Here is a 22,314-nt window from a genome sequence, read left to right as displayed (position 1 = left end):
GAAATTCATGAGTCATGTATATATGCCAGCCTGATGAGATGAGCTTGTTGTTGTATTAGGAAAATTTGGTGATTCATGTAAAACTCCCGAGAGTTTGTTATTGTCTTGGGAGGAAGAAGTAGTTCAGGGCTTGGTCTTGACAAGAGGTTCACTCATGATTGGTGGGCAAGCACCAATCAAGACGTCTCATCTGAGAGGAGGGGGATGTTGATGTCTATAAAGGTTGATCATACGGCGGCAACCAGGACATTGTAAGAGATTGTAGGAAACATTGTAAGGGTGATTGTGAGAGTGATTGTAAAGGAACGAGAAGGAAGATAACTACAACTACAACTGACGCACTGTACGGGAAGGAAGTGGTGCTGATACACGGTACTGGAGTGACACGGCTGCAATGGACTGGACTTCAGACGTTCGTGGAGCGTAGTCTTGTTATGTTTGTGGAAAGTGGCTGATTGTGGAGAGTGCTTGCGCATTAAGTATTGTAGCACTTGTGGCGGCCTAGCATTATATGTTGGTGAAATCTATCTCAGACTTTCCATAAATTTATATGTTGAGGATAGACAGACGTGTGTATATATCTTTACAACAAGTGTTAAAATATGTGAACACAGTAGTACAAGGTACAGTATCTGTGTGATGTGATAACTGCCGATTATGAGAATCGGTAAATCGAATTAATATAGAGACAGTGAAGGGTGTTTATCTTCATACATGTACATTGTTCATCGGACCATCTACAAATGGTAGCTTAGTTCTTGCTTTCGTTTTCCCACGATTTTCATCATTATTGTTGTTGTTGTAAATATGGAGTCTTCCAGCAATATTTTATGTGTGTATTATATGTATAATGTTGTATGTTGATGAGGTGCTCATGCACGGAATTTGTTCAGAATATAGTTAGCTATTTTAGAATCAGTGTTATTGATGAACCTAGGTGCAGTTCCTACCTAATTAGTCGTTTTCAGGAGGTTAGGTAAGGCCTGCAGCAGATGTACCAGTACGCAGCATTATGTACACGCCCTGGGATATAAAGTTTATCATGCTCTTATCTAAATTCGAGGGATCCATTCTGGTGAACTCTGGCGCCCATACTACGGACATTTCGGTTAATTATGCTTATTAATTTTATTAAGTTTTTGAGTAATTTTATTTATATATTATTATTCATGATTTATTATTATTTATTTGGTAGTCATGAAAGAAAGTTACAACATTAATGTTGCCCTATACATTTAAGTCTACTGATTAACTTTGTTGGCCGGTAAAATAACACATCCTACGTCAGCTGAAAGGCTTATTTTCTACTCTGGAATCATGATATAAAACGAAGCACTCATAGAACTAATAAATGTCTTACAGCTCTTTTCTTATTAATGAAGAAAAACACGTTGACGGCGTTCAGCACACAGCTGACCATGTGAAGCTGCAGTAGGTAAAAATAAACATACAGAGAGGCGTAGGGATGTGGAGATCCCATCGCCCAGTGGGTAAATTTGGAAATTTGGAACTTATCTTAATAAAGTCCTGCTTTGTCTCCACTCCAGCATAAGTATTTAAAACAAAATAAACATAAATATGAGAGTGTGATTTGATAGAATCTGATGATGTTCTTCTAAGAATGAGACATTTCATTGTTGCTATTTGCTTTACGTCACACTGACACAGATAGGTCTTATTGGGATAGGAGAGGCCTAGGAAGTGGAAGGAAGCGGCCGTGGCCTTAATTCAGGTACAGCCCCAGCATTTGCCTGGTGTGAAAATGGGAAACCACGGAAAACCATCTTCAGGGCTGCCGACAGTGGGGCTCGAACCCACTATCTCCCGATTACTGGATACTGGCCGCACTTAAGCGACTGCAGCTATCGAGCTCGATACATTTCATTGTATTTTAATGAAATTGTTTCTTTTTCAAGTGTAATACTGTTATACCGCTTTTCATGAGAGTTTAATCCTAATGTAAACAAATAGGTGGAGCACCTTGCCTATGCATTTGGACATGGACACAGTTGATTGGAGTAGCAACCGTCGCACTCACTCGACTGTATGTGAGCTCGAAGAAAAGTACTACATCGCATTAATTTTATTTCATTTTAGTTCATTACATTTAGAGAGTTTGGAAGAGTACGTAATCAAATTAAAATATGGTTGTCATATATACCGGTATATATATGGTTTTGTTTTAATAAAATAGTGATTAAATAACGAGCAATGAAGGCACAAGGCGTGGTGTAATGCAGGAAGTCTTCTCATAGTGAGAGAAAGTCCCAAGCTGTACAGCGTGGAGATAAGGTGTTGCATCTTGTAGCAGCAGTCAGTGTCAGTAGTCATAGTGAGAGAAATGGAGCAAGAGATAGGACCATCGCGTGTAGTGAAGCATAAAAGAGGAAAACCGCTCAGAAGTGACCAGAGGCAGTGCATCGTGAATGTGTTCAATAAACTAAATGAACAGAATCCAGGTTTAGTTGTTTATTCAGAAGTTCAGATAATCGCACTGTTGCCGTATGTGATGCACAGTCCTGTACGTCTGAACACGAGATGTTGATGGGGTGGAGGTCGGTACTACACGCTCAGCGAATCACAACTCTTTCCTTGGCGGAGACCTGAACATACCATATTTACATCAGGATTAAACTCTTGTGAAAAAGACACATACAGTATGTTTTCTTTCTCAGGGGTGAATAAATAACATCTTAGTAGCCTAAGGTATCACTGATACCAACATTTACTCATCTTTAACTTTCAAGACTAAAACCTTTTTAAATCTTTAATACCATATCAGCCAACACTCCCAACACACAGACATGCACGCCCCTCCCCTCCACCTGTCAACCGTTTCTGTCAACTCTCCTCTGTTCATAGGAAACATGCCCATAGCTCCTACCTCCCAAGTGCTTCCCCCTCCACTATGACCACATGGACAAGTGGCGCAAAGTAGAAGCCGAGCTTCCTTCATTAAAACGACATCACTCAACACAAATAAGTAACATCTCAGCGGCCTAAGGGGTAAGTGATAATAATATTTACTCATCTTTACTGCCTACCTCATTTCTTTTGAACATTAATTTAATAATAAATATTCTCAAGTACAGACTATCTACACATGCTCGGCAACCGCACCATCCACCACAAATTAGAGTCCCCTTTGTTCAACATTCCAGCATGCACCAACACCATCATGCTGGTCTACTTGCCACTTCACTTCACTGATAAGATTAAGAGCCAAGATACTCCAACCAAGTTGTTAATCTACTTTAACATTTAATCCCATTGCTATGGACTACGCCAATGTTAAATCATCATTTACTTTTACTAGGCTAACATCACAAGCCTAAGATTTTCAACCTGTATTTTCTTTCTTTTTTAATTTTACGACAATATTTCTGAATAAGGTCTAAATCAACAATTCTCATATCGCCTGATTGCTTTTCCTAACATTCCCAAAAAATGTAATATTTTAAAAATTCAAATTTAGGCAACTGCTACTAAACCCCATTCCAAGTTCCCTTGAGACGACCATTATCAACAACTAACGTCTGTTATTGTTGTCATTCACAATGCACACTGCCTTCGTGATGTACAGGCCGTACTGTACCTCCGATGACATCACACAAAGAGGCGATCTGTTTCCTACGTCCGATCCGTGTAATGCAAGGATATGATGCGTCTGTACTTTTTGTAATTATGAAATATTTACAAATGTTGTATTAATATAACAGGTGAGATCATTAAAACCTGTAATCACATCATAACTCGTAAGTCAGGTCTATGTAATTTTAGGAGAAGTCGGTTTGAAGTGCTATCTACACGGTCAAAGCTTCAGTGTTTTACTCGTCAATGTACCCCACAAATAATTATTATGCATTAATACAACTATGGAGACAACAAACGTGCAATAATAAACTTTACTTCCATACCTCAAGACGCCCATAAATACAGCAGCTTTCTTGTCTTGTTGTTGTTGTTGTTGTTGAGACTTCTGGCACTATCCTTCGGAGAGTATTACGTCCCTTTCTTCAACTCAAACATTTGTATAATTTTTTGTTTAGGAATAGTCTATGTTTTCCCAAATATTAATGCACTGATCAGCCATATCTATTTGTTACTTCCCACATTCACGGAAACTGCCGAGGGATGGTTTTTACTAGCATTAATTTTGGGGAGAAAAGGCAGCGCGTACTCAACATTACGAACCCAAGAATTAACCATATGTAGGTTCCATTGGTTACTGCCCACTTTGATACTTATTCTGTATCAACAATAAAATGCTCTGCTGTAAATCTGTGTAACAAGAAAGTCAAAAGCAGAACTCTTCATCAGCTCTGGAAAATGAGTAACACAAACACCTTTATTCTTCGTAACAGGTATTTTTCGGTTAGGATTTTCATTTTTCATAAAGGTAACCTGCTCCCATACGAAGAAAATAACAATATTAATGTCTATTTACTTCTATAGTTGTATTTTCGCCATGCTATGCACAAGTTCTTAGCATTGTGGAAACTGCGAGCTTTCACACACTGTATTTAAATTTGTAGCACATTATATTTCCACAAAAACGTGTTATGTGATAACAATTAAATTAATAAATTACACGAGAAGTATTACGTCCCTTGAATTTACATTACTCATCACCTGAAGATACCATGCCTGACCTAAACTATGAAGTCTCATTATCTTAACAACAGCTGTTTATATAAATCCTGATGTGATAAATTTAAAGGAAAAACATGCAATATACTTAAATATAAATTTTTGTCTCTCACCGGTCACAATCATCCCAAAAATGCCCCCAATCTTCATGGATTACATTCATAAGTACAATTTGTAACATTCGCTTAGCTCGCCTCAATTGATCAGCTGATTGACTTGGCACGCTTTCTACAGTACGGCCTGTGTATTACGAAGGCAGTGCAATGCACCAAAAGTATTTATTCGACCTTTCTTTTCAACTGCGCCTGCTTTAAGCTTGCAAACAATTTAAGACACTCCAATCAAGTTTTACGCCAAAGTTAAATCACCCATTACCTATTGCAAACCAAAATTCTCGAACCTAAGACTTCAACCAGATAGTTTTTCCAATTATCACGACTTTACTTCTGAACATGGTCTCATTTACCATTCCCTCATTCCTACGACTTTACCTCTAAATAAGGTCTCATTTAACATTCTCTCAAATTACTGGAATATTTTTCCAAACATTCAAAATAATCTAATATTTAAATTTTCAAATCAGACCATTGCTACCAAGCATTGTATATGTGCCTTTGTCACAACTAGCAATGAACAGCTGGTGGCTGATATTGCTGTTACACTCATTAATACAGAATACTGTGTTCTTTTTCCTTAGACTGCTCTTATTGTAATTATGTTAATATTAAACTTGGTAATTATATTTCCTAGCATTCCAAATAATGTAATATTTAAATTTTCAAATCAGACCACTGCTACTAAGCACTGTATTTATATACTACTACAACTATTACACTGTAGTATTGTTGTACCAAATATGTATTCTTTTTTCCTTTTACACCAAGTTAAATCACCAATTACTTATTGCAAGCCATAATTCTCGAACCTAAGACTTCAACCAGATAGTTTTTCCAATATTACGACTTTACTTTTGAGTAAAGTCTCATTTAACATTCTCTCAAATTGCTGGTATATTTTTTCTTAACTTTCCAAATAGTGCAATATTTAAATTTTCAAATCAGACCACTGCTACTGAGCACTGTATATGTTCCTTACACAACTAGTAATCAACAGCCAATGGCTGATATTGTTCTTGTACACATTAATACTGAATATTGTATTCTTTTCCTTTTCCTATTGTAAAAATGTTAATATTAGATCTTAGTCATTATACTTTAATTTTAAATCAGGTGCCTGATTTAATCTTGAGGAGGTACAGCGACTGATGATGCCTTCTATGAAAGGCGAAACATGTCTCACATTCTTAAGGTAACAATGATCAATTCCGAATTTTATAAAAATTTTAATGTATTGAATAGGTGGTTAAATAATAAATTAATTAGCATCCTACAAGTATAGTATCTTCAATACGGAACCATAATGTTATTTATCACTTGCAATATTCGCTAACCATGTTAATCTCCAGTGGTGATGTTGAATCAAACTAATGTTTACGTTCTTAACATAGTTTATTAGCTTCATTAGCCTCGTATTGATAGTTCCACAATCACAATTATAAACCAGGAGTTTCCACCTAATTGATACTTGATTTATCTTTGATGTATTTAATACTTAGCAGTACCAGATCTTCAGCTGCTGAATAACCTTAATATGATAAAACAACATATGATAATGTTAAAACACTACTTATTTCTAAGTTTAAATAATACAATTCGTGATGAAACTTGCATCACATTGGAGTTATAAAGGTCTAAAATTATGTCAAAAAGTTCATTTGTGAAGTGTCACTGGGTATAGCCTTGATGCTCCATTCAAAAACACTTGACAATTTGTATATTTCTATATTATAACTAGTATGTATTTTTGGTGATAAGAAAATTTTAACTCATTTTACCAAAGTTTTCATTCTTCAAAACGTGCCAAAACATTTTATCAAATTAAGGTTCTTCAGCAGCTGAAGATGGCCTCTAATAGAGGCTGAAACTGGTACTGCTAAGATGTATTAAATACATAAAAAAATAAATAAAGTATTGATTAGGTGGAAACTCCAGGTTTATAATTGTGATACATCCATTACATAAAATCCTACATACATATAAGCTGGAATGGCTATCTGATTGAAATCACAGCTATCATGAGCTATAGGGACCAAAAATCTTGATGAAAAGGTAAGGTATCAAAAGAAAACAGAAGATGAGCATGAAACTGTTTATGGAGTTGCTTCCCCAAATGGGAGAAAACAAAACTTCATTACCTTACTTTTAGGTCATGCCAGCTAGCTACATGTTGAGTCATTGCAGACACAAATGCAAAGAGCTGAGAATACTAGTAAACAAAATTCAGAATGACATTCCCATTAAATCCATGCCTGTATCAATAATAATATTTACAATTTCAGGTACTACTCTCACACAAGCCTGCATTTCCCAACATACTTTGCAACTGTGTTTCACAGCAATACTTAAGGGGAACTTTCCAGATACCTTACACATAAGTAACATTAAAAAATTTCACCACCTGAGCCTTCATAGTCCATGAAGGTGATTCCAAGGCGTCTTTCAGGACACTGCAGATTTCTGGAAGATTCTGGCGTATTCCAGACTCAGTTCCTGGAGTAGCTTCAGTCCATACATCCTCCCAGATCTCCACACTAATCAATTCTATAAAATATAAGTACCAAGAAAAATTATAACTGAAGCAGTTAACAGCATGGGGAATTTCATAAAACAATCGTGTATCACTACTGTATTTGTACAGAGGGGTACAAAAAAATGTAGACGCTCTTTGACAGTCAAGATTAATGGAACAAAATGACATACCATTACAATTCTTGCATGGCGGGGAAGGTTGTTTTATGTGTTCAAAGTGACCCCCATTAGCAGCCAAACAAAGTCAATGCTGCCGAACTGCTGACCGAACTACGACTGTCAGTGTTGCTGGTGTGATAGCCATACAGGATGCCTCAATGGTTTCTCGTAGCTCGTTCGGTATAGCTGGTTTCTATCGATAAACATTTTTCAAGGTCCTCCATAGGTAGAAGTCAAGAGGTGTAAGGTCTGGAAACCGTGGTGGGTACTCAACAGCTCCTCTTCGACCTATCCATCGTCCAGGTAGATTTTAATCCAACTACCTACAAGCTGGTATGGTAGTGAGGCAGAGCACCATCTTGTAGGTAAAATCTTTCATTTCCAAAACACCTCTCGGATGGCAGGTAAAATCGATGCTTGCAGCATATGAAGATACACCTGTTACGACCGCTCTACTACGTCTTGCCTTCTGTCGCATTCATCTGCTTGCTCGCCCAGCTGTTCACTAATTGGCCTGCTCTCTGGCACTGCTGCTGCTTCCTCGTCACACCTACGTATTTTTCATCGAGTAACTTCTCGAATATGTTCACCACCTATATAAGCAAGCTATTCCTTACTCTCGGCGGTCAGACATTCAGTTGGAAACTCGAGTGGAGAGAGCGGAACTGTTCGCCAACGGCTGGTCCGTTGCGATGTTTTACCTACTTTTATTTGTGAATTGCTGCATTGATTTATCAACAGACTGGGTGAGCAAAAGTTACAACCTTTTATATCTTTCGTGCTCAATATCAAGATTTGAACTTTGAATGTTAAATTATTTAGGGGTTTCGTGGTTTCAATTCTAACTAAGTCCTTCAGACTGGAACCTTTATCAACCTCATACGCCAGAATCAACTGTGCTTGGACAAGTGAGAGTAGTGTTGCCACACCTTGAACTTTTCACTGACCCGAGTGGTCGTTTACATTGCCAACGTGATAGCGTCTAAGCAGCCTGGAAGGATTCCCCCCCCCTTCTTCATTCCTTTTTTTTTTTCTCTTCTTCCCTCCTTACTCCGCTTCCTTTTTCTTTCCTTTTCTTCCTTTCGGATATTGAGTTCTAAAAATTCTTGTCCTCCGATGAGCTATAACTTTCCTCCCCTCCTTTGGGTGCAAAATGAAGATTGTAAGGGTGGCCTTAAATCATTGTTTATATAAAGATTTAGTGGCTTTGTTTCTTAATTAAAGTGTTTGTGTACTTATATAGGTGTTGATTCTAGTTTTCTCTGTCGAACCTTGGTCTTGGGCTTTTCTTGAAAGTCATAATAATAGTTCCCAAGAAATCTTAATAATTATTATTCCTGATTGTGTCTTGGTTGTCAAACGGGCTGAGCCCTTGTCAAAAGTTTGTAATTCCCCTTCTTTGCTTGTTGTACCCTGCTTATTCTTTTTTCTTTGCTAGGGGCTTTACGTCGCACCGTCACAGATAGGTCTTATGGCGACGATGGGATAGGAAAGGCCTAGGAGTTGGAAGGAAGCGGCCGTGGCCTTAATTAAGGTACAGCCCCAGCATTTGCCTGGTGTGAAAATGGGAAACCACGGAAAACCATCTTCAGGGCTGCCGATAGTGGGATTCGAACCTACTATCTCCCGGATGCAAGCTCACAGCCGCGCGCCTCTACGCGCACGGCCAACTCGCCCGGTCCTGCTTATTCTAGTCATTTGAAGTTTAAAATACAACTTGTTTTAAAACCATTCTCCTTTTCTTACATTTGGTCAGTTGTGCGTTCTCTCTCATTCTTTACCTTTCCCTTTTCCCTTCTTCTTTTTAAAACAAAAAAAAAAAAAAATTGTACTTACCACGGACACCCCTCTCGGGTAGCCCGCCGTGGCGTCCACTGGCTCTGCTGATTGGTGAATGATAAAATCTGATATAATAGGTTTCACCCAACGAGGCATTGACCGCAAGTCTTTCCGTGGTCCGACAAGTCACCACCAGTGAAATAACTTTGGTTTACCTTGAGCGTTGTGGTGTCCCAATGATTATCTTTTGACGATCTTTGTTGTTGTGGGTCGACCATCTCATTTTCTATGCTAAGGTTTTCATTCCTTTTTCCACTGGTATGAATAAAATATTTATTGGCACCCCACATTGACTTATCACGCCACAAATGGTAGCAGACAATCTTTTCCATTAATTATACGCTCTGTTTTTCTTTTCCTTATCGTTATGGCATGTTTTTCGGATAACTTTCCTCTGGGTGACAGTTCTAATTCTTCACCACTCCCCTCATATCATAATCTGTCCTTACCGAACCCTCTTATCAGGGACTTGATTTCTTTCTCTCCTTCTTCGGATTCACTAATGCATTCTTCTGATGACATCAAATCTCCTCCAGTCGTTGAACAACATGCAATGTTTCCATCTCCACCATCCCATTTTTTCTTCCTCCCCCCATCTTACTTCTGTTGACAGTGCACTTAATATTCAGATAGTTAAGCAATCATTGCTTCTTGTACCTCAGCTACAAGCTACTGATCCTCGCAGCTTGACCATTTGGCTTTTCTCTGTGAGAAAATTTTTAAATATTACACTTGCTTCCTTTCCTCAATTAATTGGTCTTTTGTCGGCTAAAACTACTGGTTTCTTTTCAAAATTTTGGCTTGATAATATGTCTAATTTTTCTTCATGGTTTCACTTACGGACTATCATACATAATTATTTTTTGCCCTATGAGATTCGTTACAAATTAAGCACTGAGTTTGTCCGTCGCCACCAACTACCTACTGAATCTACACATGACTATCTTGATTCTATTACTACCTATAGTGATGTACTGAACATTGCTTGTAATACTTCTGAATTAATTTCAATTGTCCGTTTTTATGCTGCTCCTTCCTTTCGTCAGCTCCTCGATGCACTTAACCCCCCCACTACCATGCTTCAGTTATACAATTTGGCTCAGTCTCATGTCATTAATTCCTTAGGAGATCTTTCATATTATTCATCTATTCCCCCACTTGGTATCGTACCCCCTCCCCTCCCTATTTCGTTACCTTCGCCTTCTGTCTCTCCTTCTTCATCAACAAATCGTTCAACTATAACATGCTTTCGTTGTAAAGGTCAGGGACATATTTCTAAGTATTGTACTGCCTCACTTTCGGGAAACGCCTTCCACCCACGTCGTTAGGCAGTCGTATTATTGGGGAAAACCTGCCTTCATTTACTTTTTCTCCTCCTGAAAATGTTCCTCCGTTTTCTTCTAGTGCTTCCTTTCTTCCTTGTACTTCTCATGTGTTGATAACTGTGAATAATTTGCCATCAGTTGCTCTCTTAGATTCAGGTGCTGCCGTATCCCTTATTAGTTTGCCATTTTTTGAATCCTTAAAAGCCAATTTTCCTCATTTGCAGTATACTCCATCTTCTCGGCAATGTATTTCCGCATCAAACCAACCTCTTCATGTCCTTGGCACTATATCTTTAAACATTAAAATGCAATATTTTTCCTGGCCCTTTACTTTTCTTGTGGTTGAACATTTATCGTCTCCTCTCATTTTAGGGTTTGATTTTTTTTCTCACACTGGTCTCATTCTTGATTCCGTTCATTCCCAGGTTTCTTTTCATTTTTCATCCAAATCTGTTCCGTTGATAAACCCTTTTGATTATCCCTTTTCCCATCAGTCTTCCTCCCTCACAATTAATTCTCTTTATTCTGATCAGGTACAGTCTCTCCTCCAGGAATTTTCTGATGTGATCACCCCTAACTTAGGGACTGTTAAGAACTTCACAGCCCATATCGATTTGACTGACACTACTCCAGTTCGCTCCTCTCCGTATTTTCTTAGCCCTCCTAGGATGAAGATTCTTAATGAATTAATTGATAAGATGCTTCGTGATGGCACTATCGTTCCGTCATCCTCCAATTATGCCTCTCCTGCCTTCATTGTTAATAAACCTGATGGCTCCTTTCGATTTATAGTCGATTATAGAAAATTAAACGCCCATATACTGTATGATGCCTATCCGATGCCTAAATTACAATCCGCTTTCCAACATTTTTCTAATTCTCATTATTTTACTATTTTTGACTTCAACTCTGCTTACAATCAGATTCCCCTTGATGATGTTAGCTCTCGCTACACTGTGTTTATTATGCCTACTGGTTTATATCAGTTCAAAAAAGTTCCTTTTGGGTTAAATCTTGGATCTCAGATCATGCAGCGTTTTGTTGATTCTTTATTTTCCGATCTTAAGTACAAATATTTGTTTCTTTTTATTGACGATATCCTTGTTTATTCTCCTGATTTCGAATTTCACCTATTGCATGTACGTGAAGTTCTTACACGTCTTCGTTCCGTTGGCTTGACTGTTAACCCTTCCAAGGTTCTTGTCGCTCAAACATCTATCAAATTTCTTGGTCATATCCTCAGCTCACAGGGTGTCGCTGTTGATCCTGACCGTGTTTCCGCCATTCATAAAATTCCCCCTCCTCAGAATTTGAAACAATTGCGCTCCTTTTTAGGCATGGTGGGCTTTTATGCCAAATACATTCCTAATTTTTCTCAAATTTCGGAACCATTAAATTTCCTTAAAAGAAAAGGCGTTAAATTTCATTGGACTAATTCTCAACAAATTGCTTTTGATACCTTAAAATCCAAACTTTCTCATGCCCCCCTCTTGCAAATCCCCGATTTTTCCCTCCCCTTTGAACTTTCAACTGATGCCTCTGACGTCGCTCTTGGTGCTGTTCTACAACAAACTTGTAATGGCCAAACCTTACCCATTGCCTATTTTAGTCGTCTTTTATCTCCTGCAGAACGAAAATATTCTGTCTACGAAAGAGAAGCTCTGGGGCTTCTTTTGGCTATTGAACTATTTGCCGAATACTTGGACCATCGCGAATTTGTAGTACAGACCGACAATCAAGCATTATCCTGGTTGCTTCATAATGCTCCTAAAATAGGTCGTACTGGTCGTTGGCTCCTTCGGTTATCTCGTTTCAAAATTTTCGCTTAAGTTTGTATCGGGTTTTCATAATTCAGTTGCTGATGCTTTAACCCGCCTTTTTGAAGATACTCAATCCCATGACTCTGAAATTGATTCTTTGCCTGTTAATGCTATTACCTCTATTTCCTCCCTTACTAATTTTCCCCTTTCTTTTCAGTCCTGTGTGGACCATCAGAAACAAGATCTGTATTGTCAACAGCTCATTCAAGACCTTTCTCTTCCAAATTACTCTGGTCCTTTTCGTTTGCAGAATCATCATCTTATTTTTAAACCTACTCCACGTGCTATTTCTCGCCTCGTTCTTCCTTCAAATTTACGTCCTATGATTTTTCAGTATTTCCATGGTTCCCCTGTTGGGGGCCACTTTGGAATGGCCAAAACTTATGCTCGTCTTGCCTCTTTATTTTTTTGGCCACAGATGAGAAAAGACATATATTCTTGGGTTCGTTTATGTGATTCTTGTCAAAAACATAAGCCACTCAACCACCAACCCTATGGGACATATGCCGCTTCTCCTGCCACTTATTCCGCTGAAAAATTCTATATTGATACTGTTGGCCCGTTAGTAAAATCCTCAAAAGCTAATGCTTATATATTCACTTTGCTCGACGGTTTCTCCAAGTTTCTTATTGTTCGTCCGTTACGAAATATTTCTTCCCAAATAATTATTAATTTATTATCCACTCAGATTTTTCCTATCATTGGTCTTCCTAAAATATTAATTTCCGATAATGCCTCTATTTTTACTTCTAAGGCCTTTTATAATTTTTGTTTCTCTTACGGTATCAAGAAAGTTTTTACTTCCCCCTATCATCCTCAGGGTAACATTGTAGAACGTTACCATCGAAATCTCAAAACTTTTCTTTCTATTTTTCATTCTACTGACCATAAGTCTTGGGATTCCGAACTCCCCCATTTTGTTTTGGCATTAAATGCTACTATTAATTCTTCTACCTCCTTTACTCCTGCCAAGTTGTTTCTTGGCAGAGAGTTACACACACCCCTTTCTTTATCTTGGAATTTATCCTCATTATTGTATACCCCCTCTCATCTTCTCACTGATACTCAACTGAATCAAGCCCTTCAACAACTTCTTCACGCCAGAGATCTTCATCGTAAGGCTTGTAATTCCTGAGTCCGTTCCCCATCTTTTCAAGTTTCTGATTTTGTATTATTAAAGAATCATCCCATTAGTTCTACTTCTCAAAATTTATCTGCAAAGCTTTCTCCTCGCTGGATTGGTCCTTTCCGTATCCTCTCTTTTCCCTCTCCGACCACTGCCCTCCTCCAATCCCTTGACACTCCTACTGAGGTTAAAAAAGCTCATTTTTCTCAGATGAAGAAATTTTTCCCTCCTTCCGCTCCTGAGGGTTAGGGATAGAGATTTCTTCCAGGCTGCCTTTGTTGTTCCTTTTGGTTAGGTTTTTTATCTTCTTTCATTTGTCCATTTTGAGTTTTCTATACTTGTATTTTCTTTTTCTCTTTCCTTTTGCTCACTCAATTCTGCTCTCTCCACTCACCCTCCCCCCATGTCTGACTCTCCCATATATAAATTTTAGGGGTTTTACATTCCCTTTTTTGATTTCTCATATGGGAAACTTTACTTTAAATTACATATATTATTCTAAAATATTTATTTTTATTGTATCTCTCTCTCCATATATATACATATATATACTTTAAGGCCACTCCTTTTTTTATTAATGTATATATGTCTATTTTTTGTAACTCTCTATTTTCCTCCATATCACCTTTCTCTTCCTTTCTACTTTCTACCATCTTTGTTTTCCCTTCTTCTCTCTCTCTCTCTCTCTCTCTCTCTCTCTCCTTCCATCCCTTTTTCCCTTTCTTCCCTTTTCCTTTTATTTCGCTGCTTATGCCTGTTTGGTTTTTTGCTTTCCGTTTCTGCTTCATCGTTCTACGAGTTCCGGCGATGGTATCTTCCGTGGTCACCATGGGAATTTCTTCTCCGCCTCTGGATCATCATCGTCATCTCCCCCATCCTTCGGATTCGCCGAGTGGTGGGAATATGTTACGACCGCTCTACTACGTCTTGCCTTCTGTCGCATTCATCTGCTTGCTCGCCCAGCTGTTCACTAATTGGCCTGCTCTCTGGCACTGCTGCTGCTTCCTCGTTACACCTACGTATTTTTCATCGAGTAACTTCTCGAATATGTTCACCACCTATATAAGCAAGCTATTCCTTACTCTCGGCGGTCAGACATTCAGTTGGAAAACAACTCGAGTGGAGAGAGCGGAACTGTTCGCCAACGGCTGGTCCGTTGCGACGTTTTACCTACTTTTATTTGTGAATTGCTGCATTGATTTATCAACAGACTGGGTGAGCAAAAGTTACAATCTTTTATATTTTTCGTGCTCAATATCACGATTTGAACTTTGAATGTTAAATTATTTAGGGGTTTCGTGGTTTCAATTCTAACTAAGTCCTTCAGACTGGAACCTTTATCAACCTCATACGCCAGAATTAACTGTGCTTGGACAAGTGAGAGTAGTGTTGCCACACCTTGAACTTTTCACTGACCCGAGTGGTCGTTTACATTGCCAACGTGATAGCGTCTAAGCAGCCTGGAAGGATTCCCCCCCCCCCCCTCTTCATTCTTTTTTTTTTTTTCTCTTCTTCCCTCCTTACTCCGCTTCCTTTTTCTTTCCATTTCTTCCTTTCGGATATTGAGTTCTAAAAATTCTTGTCCTCCGATGCGCTATAACTTTCCTGCCCTCCTTTGGGTGCAAAATGAAGATTGTAAGGGTGGCCTTAAATCATTGTTTATATAAAGATTTAGTGGCTTTGTTTCTTAATTAATGTGTTTGTGTACTTATATAGGTGTTGATTCTAGTTTTCTCTGTCGAACCTTGGTCTTGGGCTTTTCTTGAAAGTCATAATAATAGTTCCCAAGAAATCTTAATAATTATTATTCTTGATTGTGTCTTGGTTGTCAAACGGGCTGAGCCCTTGTCAAAAGTTTGTAATTCCCCTTCTTTGCTTGTTGTACCCTGCTTATTCTAGTCATTTGAAGTTTAAAATACAACTTGTTTTAAAACCATTCTCCTTTTCTTACATTTGGTCAGTTGTGCGTTCTCTCTCATTCTTTACCTTTCCCTTTTCCCTTCTTTTTAAAACAAAAAAAAAAAATTGTACTTACCACGGACACCCCTCTCGGGTAGCCCGCCGTGGCGTCCACTGGCTCTGCTGATTGGTGAATGATAAAATCTGATATAATAGGTTTCACCCAACGAGGCATTGACCGCAAGTCTTTCCGTGGTCCGACAAGTCACCACCAGTGAAATAACTTTGGTTTACCTTGAGCGTTGTGGTGTCCCAATGATTATCTTTTGACGATCTTTGTTGTTGTGGGTCGACCATCTCATTTTCTATGCTAAGGTTTTCGTTCCTTTTGCCACTGGTATGAATAAAATATTTATTAGCACCCCACATTGACTTATCACGCCACACACCTCACCAGTTAAGGTACCTCCAAAGAAGACCACACCATACATTAACACCGGATTCATTATCATGTTTGTCCACATGAACGTGAGGATGTTTAGGGGACCAGTACACGCAGTTGTGGCAGTTTACAGTACCGTTCGGTTTGAATTGCTTTCATGTGCATCCTGATTCACAGATTTTTGAGGTGACCTAGTAAAATATTGCAACACAGCAGCGTTGGAAGCTGGACTTGTTGATGTTTTTGTTTGTCCGGACCTTTCCTTATGCACGTCCTGAACAGTACCGTTGGCTTCAAATACATCCTGAATACGATTAATTGTTGTAGGTATTGATGGGTGAGTTCCATACACATTATGCCATTAAAAGGAGAACAATAAAACTTTGATTTCCACCTATTCAATCAAAGTTTTATTGTTCTCCTTTTAACAGACTTTCAATACGGAAAAAATGAGGATAGTCTCTTGCAACATTATGCCATTGCTGTTGCACCTCCATCATGTTTTCGTACTTCCAGTACCCCTTTAATACAGCCTTACGTTGCTCAAACGAAAATCTTACTTCATTCATTGCTGCATTGTCATCTGCTAGAAAATGCGTGTCAAGATTGACGTGCCTTTCATGTGACCTTCATCATCTGTTGAGAAAACAAATGATTACACTCCCATGCAAGAATTGCAATGATATGTCATTCTGTTTCAAACATATTAACTATCAAAGAGTGTCTACATTTTTCTGCACCCCTCTGTATTTCATACTCATGAACATTAGACTGTCCAAAGGTTGAAATAATCCACTAATTCAAATTCTGACTCATACATATCTTTGGAACAGGAAGACTGAATAATATATTATTAAAATGACACTCAACAACATAGATAACAAAGGAATGCTGAAAAAATTAAAATAAGTAATTTCGGAGACCTTGCGCAAAAATAAATCAAACAATCTACTTATGATAATGTATTTGTATTCGTTTTATGTTCCATTAACTTCCACAGGTTTTGGAGATGCCGAGATGCTGGAAATTGTGTCCTGTACAAGTTCATTTACATGTGATTAAACCTTCAAATACTGAACTGAGATTGACCCTACCTTGGGTTCAGGAAGCCAGTGCTCGTATCATCTAAGCCATTCAGTCCAGCAATCAAACAATATAAGTCACTCAAAAGAGTAATGAGTGAATTCATTCATTCATTTTATTTCTATGGTATCTTTAATATCCGAATACAACTGTTCATTACTGAATACTTATAATGGCAGTTTCAAATGTTCCTCTAACAGCAACAGGTAGTGATCTCAAACTATCAAATAGTACTCTTCGTATTCACACATACAGTAACCGTAACAGCCTTAGCAATACTGTCTTTAAAACATTTGGAATATTTCTCTGAGTGACTGGTACACTGTCTAAATTCCCTGTTCCATTTAGCTATTAACGAATTAAAAACTGTATTTTCAATGAAAGTATGTTAATTACGCGAGTTCAGTTTAACCGTCTATCAAGGACCTTTAAGATCACGTGTCGACCTTACAATCTGCGTCCACTTGCTATGGATTTGTGCTGTTTGGATACCGTTCTTGCAGACTCCAAAATGCCATTGGTCTTTTAGTAATCCATCTTCCTATCACTGAGTCTAGTGAGTAGACAGTTTCCTTCAGGTCTTTATAGCAGGACTGCTTTGGTCTGCATGATGTTGGAAATGCAGGTCACATGTCCAGCCCATCCCAGTCTTCTTGTTTTCATGTTCTGTACAATGCTAAGTTAGTTCAAAAAGTAATACAATTCTCAGTTCTCCATTCATTTTCATCCCGTGCAGATCTTTCTCAAGACTCTCTCTCGGCTTGAGGATATCAGTTTCTCTTCATCGCTTCTTGCCAAATTCAGCATCTCTACCCATAGAGAAAAAACAATAACTACATATTATGGCATTGTATGCTTTGAGTTCGGTCTTGGTCAATACTGTGCATAATGTCACAATCTTCTTCACGATGTAGTACGTTTCCAAAGCATTTATAATCCACAGATCTCCATTTTCAGGTTGTCTGCTGAATCAAGTACTTGAAGTTCTCTACCCTGTGATCGTACTAGAAATCTGGATTAAAGCAGTTGGGAAATAACCAATGATGGACACTGGATTAAATTATTACAATGTGCACTAATCTGGTATGAAGGTATTTACACGTGGTTGTTCCTCTCTGCTATGAAGAGAGGCCCTAAAATCTTTAATACATATGGCAGATTATCAAGTCACAAAGGGCACAAATTCAAGCAGGAATTGTAACAACGGGATACAGGGAAATGAAATACCCCATCACTTGTACGCAACACCACAACTCAATATAGGGCATGGTCAGCCTATTTTTTTTGTGTTCCTTGAGTTGTTAAGCAAATTGAATAGCAAAAATGTAGAATTAAATTGTTCTTGTTGAATATCAGAATTCATAAAGAAAAACTGTAGAAATTGATTTATCAACTGAGCTAGTTACATTACAAAAGTGTGCTAGTTACGTTATGAAGAGCTAACTTGGATCGATATTTCACACTTACCATAGGTATTTTCTTGCTGGTAAGTTCAACAACTGTCTTTCAAGCATCACTTTTGTAGATTATGGGTTCTTAGATGGCTGAGGAGCCATATTCTAAAACTGCAAGTTCTGTTGCACAGTTAGCACATCAAAGTGTCTGTCCAAACGTTCAAGTGTATTACAGCCTTTTATGAGCTTTGCTTATAGCAGACTCCCCCAGAATTGATGACTGAAGTCTTCTAAAACAGTATTTTTTCCTGTCTGACGTAGTATCGTAGATTAATGGTCATGAGCAGATGGTACACAAACATGGACATTCATTTTGCAAAACATATTCAATAAAATGTGACTTTGTATTTTATCTGAAAGTAGTGTCCTCACACTGGATGAACAACCTGTATACTGATGTACTTGTCTTAGAGCTTCACTGAATCTTCTTCTTCTTATGACGCCATCTCCCTTTGAAGGTTGGCGATTCAATTGATTATACAATTAGAAATAGATTATAGATTACGATACCAACTGATTATGATTACACGCGAAACAGCAGCAAGGAAGATTTCTATCGGTGTATGTCCATACCACCGCTGCAAGTCTTTCAGCCAGGAATTTCTCCATCTTCCCACAGATCTTTTCCCATCAATCTTCCCTTGAATGATCAGTTGGAGTTCATATTGTTCACTTCTCATGATGTGCCCGAGGTAGCTGAGCTTATGCTCCTTGATGGTTATGAGAAGCTCTTTCTTCTTGTTCAAGATGTTGAGGAATTCCTCATTTGTCTTCTTTTCTACCCAAGATATTCAGAGTATTCTTCTGTATAAGTACATTTCAAAAGATTCAATCCGCTTCTCCAATAAAGGGCTGAGTGTCCACCCTTCGAAACCATACAGAAGGACAAGAAAGACATAACAACGTAGCATTCGGACTCTGAACTGGAGGTTGAATTCTCGGCTGGTGAATAAGGTTCTCATGGTATTGAACTTATTTTTTGCTTGTTCACTGAATGCATGAATGAAAATCTCTCAAAGATGTCTGAAACAGTGCATTCACTGTTCGAGGGTAGGGAGCATTTTGCGTATTATATAGTGACAAACACATGTTAGTGGCATTAATGAACATGGCTGATGTTCCATTTGTGAAATAAAAAACCAGGGGCAATTTTAAGGTGCAGAGAATATAATGTGTACAAATACCTAGTCTAACCATAAATACTATCACAAACTATTTTTCAAATAACCAGAGTATGGTTTGAGATTTGTAAGTTTCCTTTTTATATGTTATAGACACACATATTACATACCATTTGCCTTGATCATTCCTCAAAATGTTCACTGTCAGCACATACACAGACTTTTGAGTCTCTTTGGCCAATCATCTATCACAAAATGTGCAGCATCAATCATAAAATCCACCACTGCTTCCACCAAGGAATGCTTAAACTTTCATGCGCAGGGTGTCTTTCCTTGCAGACAAGTCCCTCTATCACCGACTATAGTCTAAAAGTCCAAAGATTTGAGATCAGGGCTACCAAAAGGGCAGGTAGTAGGTAGGAACACTTCTTCGGAGGCAGCCCTGCCCAGGGAGTGGCGCCCCCGCCTATGCAAGTAACAGAGCACACTGACCCAGTGTGTAGCATCTGGTAAGGCCCAGCTCAGGGTTACGAGTGAAGATCTCAACGGAATTTATAATGGAGAAGACAGACTTCGGAATGGTGGAGGTTGTGGAATAGGCAGCCCAGTATTCAGGGAATAGTATGAGTACACTATTCATCATCAGCATTTGGTTCCCATTTTAGGGGTGACTGCAAGGGTGTCTGTTCTCCATGTAAGGGGGCAGCCTGAATAATTGCTGACAGTAGCTCTAGAATGCCTTTGGGAGTGGTGATCCCATCCTAACAAGAGCCTAAAAGCGAGTGATGGTAAATATCAGCCTCAGAAAAGGTTAGCGATGCACAGTTCTTGTGCTGGGGGAGCTGTGATAAGCACGCAACCAGCAATCAATATTATGAAGGTGGGAAAAATAAATATTACGACCCTGACAGGAAAGTCAGAAGAGCTCACTGACTTTATGGAGAAAGAGAATGTTGCAATGATGGGACTGAGCGAGGTCAAGTGGAAGGGAAAGTGATATGGGGAATCAACAATACAGAAGTGCAAATCCAACTAGAGGCTTTAAATTACAATATTGTGATATATAGTACGAAAATCAGTGTGGAGAAGAACAAAACAATAGTGATGACAACAGGAGAAAGATAAGGAAAAGGAATCGTTAAAGTCAAGTGACAAAATCTTGAGGTGGTTGAATGCTTCAAATATTTGGGGAGTGAATTAATGCAAGATGCAAGCATGGATATGGAGATCAGCAGAAGGGTGCAAACAGGAAATACATTCTACCAGAATGTAAGGAACTTGGTGTGCAACAGAGAAGTTCCTATGAAATGTGAAGAGAGAACGAACAAGATGTACTACAATCCTATATAGTATTAACATATAAATCAGAGACTTGGACAATGACAGTAAAATTCATACCAGTGAAATAAAGTTCCTGAGGAGGATCAGTAGAAGGAAAGGAGAGACAGAGTAAGAAATGTTGAGGTCAGAAAAGAGGTAGCAGTAGAAAAGCTGAGAGATAGGATGAAAAGAATAAACAAACAATCAAAATAATAGAATCAAATTAAAAAAAACCACAGTAACATGAGCACCTTAGAAATAGATGAATTAATGAATTTACTCGAATTTGCCATAAATAATAACTACTTCAAATTCCATGATACCATATACCAACAACAAGGCCTACCTATGGGATCTCCTCCCTCTGCAATATTAGCAGAAATCTATATGGTCTACCTAGAACATACATCAATCAATAAAATAGATAATATGTACTTTTGGTGCAGATTTGTTGACGACATCTTTGCAATCATAGATAATAGATCCACCGACGCAAATACTATACAAGACAAACTTAACACATTGAACCTCCAGATTAAATTCACCAAAGAGACTGAAAATAACCGTACCTTAAATTACTTGGACCTGACAATAACCAGACACGACAACTACTTATCTTACAAAATCTATAGGAAACCCATACACACTTCAAATACCATAAGAATTGATTCTATTCATCCCAACACACATAAATGAGCAGCCTATTACAGCATGGTATACAGAGCCTTTAATATTCCAATGACAACAGAAGATCTAAATAACAAATTAAAATTAATCCATGACACAGCCAAAGATAACGGATACAGCAAAGAAATGGTCAACAAAATCATCCACAAGATAAAATCCCAACCTAAAACCAAATTAACAAAAATTGACAAACCCAAGAAAGATTACGCCTTATTTACCTTCAACAATACACACATATACACTATAATGTTTTCAAGAAGCACAACCTGAAAATAGCATTTAAAATCACATACAACAGCACCAACACCATACACAACACCAGGACAGTCAACAATAACAATAAATATAACCAATCAGGAGTTTATCGTATCAAATGCAACAACTGCAACACAAGTTATATTGGACGTACAGGCAGAAACTTCGCCATCCGCTACAACGAACATATAAACACAGTAAAACATAACTATTTTTCATCAATAGGCTAGCATGTAGAAGAATTCAAGCATAGTTTCACAGACATCAATAACAATATGACAATATTAAACATAAATTCTAAGGGCCCCCTGCTCAATATAACCGAAGATTTCTATATTTCTCTGGACCAATACGCCAATCCTAATCACAATATTAATGACATTACAGAGAAAACCACCATCATCTTTGATAAAGCCATTCCTGCATTAAAAAATGACTATCTTAAAATTGTAAACAAGCAGAACATAGCATGCCTCAAAACACCGA

General features: G+C 38.2%; 1 protein-coding gene across 3 annotated transcripts in view; it reads right to left on the bottom strand.

Moving 5' to 3' along the window:
* LOC136858532 (proteasome adapter and scaffold protein ECM29) overlaps positions 1-22,314 on the bottom strand; it is a 925,266-nt gene that overhangs the window by 102,999 nt on the left and 799,953 nt on the right. For all 3 annotated transcript variants that reach the window (XM_067138136.2, XM_067138135.2, XM_067138138.2), the window contains one exon: positions 7,168-7,310. In XM_067138136.2, the coding sequence (XP_066994237.2) occupies positions 7,168-7,310 (143 nt within the window). The remainder of the gene's footprint in view (positions 1-7,167; positions 7,311-22,314) is intronic.

Source organism: Anabrus simplex, chromosome 1 (genome assembly GCF_040414725.1).
Source record: "Anabrus simplex isolate iqAnaSimp1 chromosome 1, ASM4041472v1, whole genome shotgun sequence".
NCBI lineage: Eukaryota > Metazoa > Arthropoda > Insecta > Orthoptera > Tettigoniidae > Anabrus > Anabrus simplex.
The sequence above is the reverse complement of the archived record's forward strand: the minus strand, read 5'-3'. Positions and strand labels throughout refer to the sequence as shown.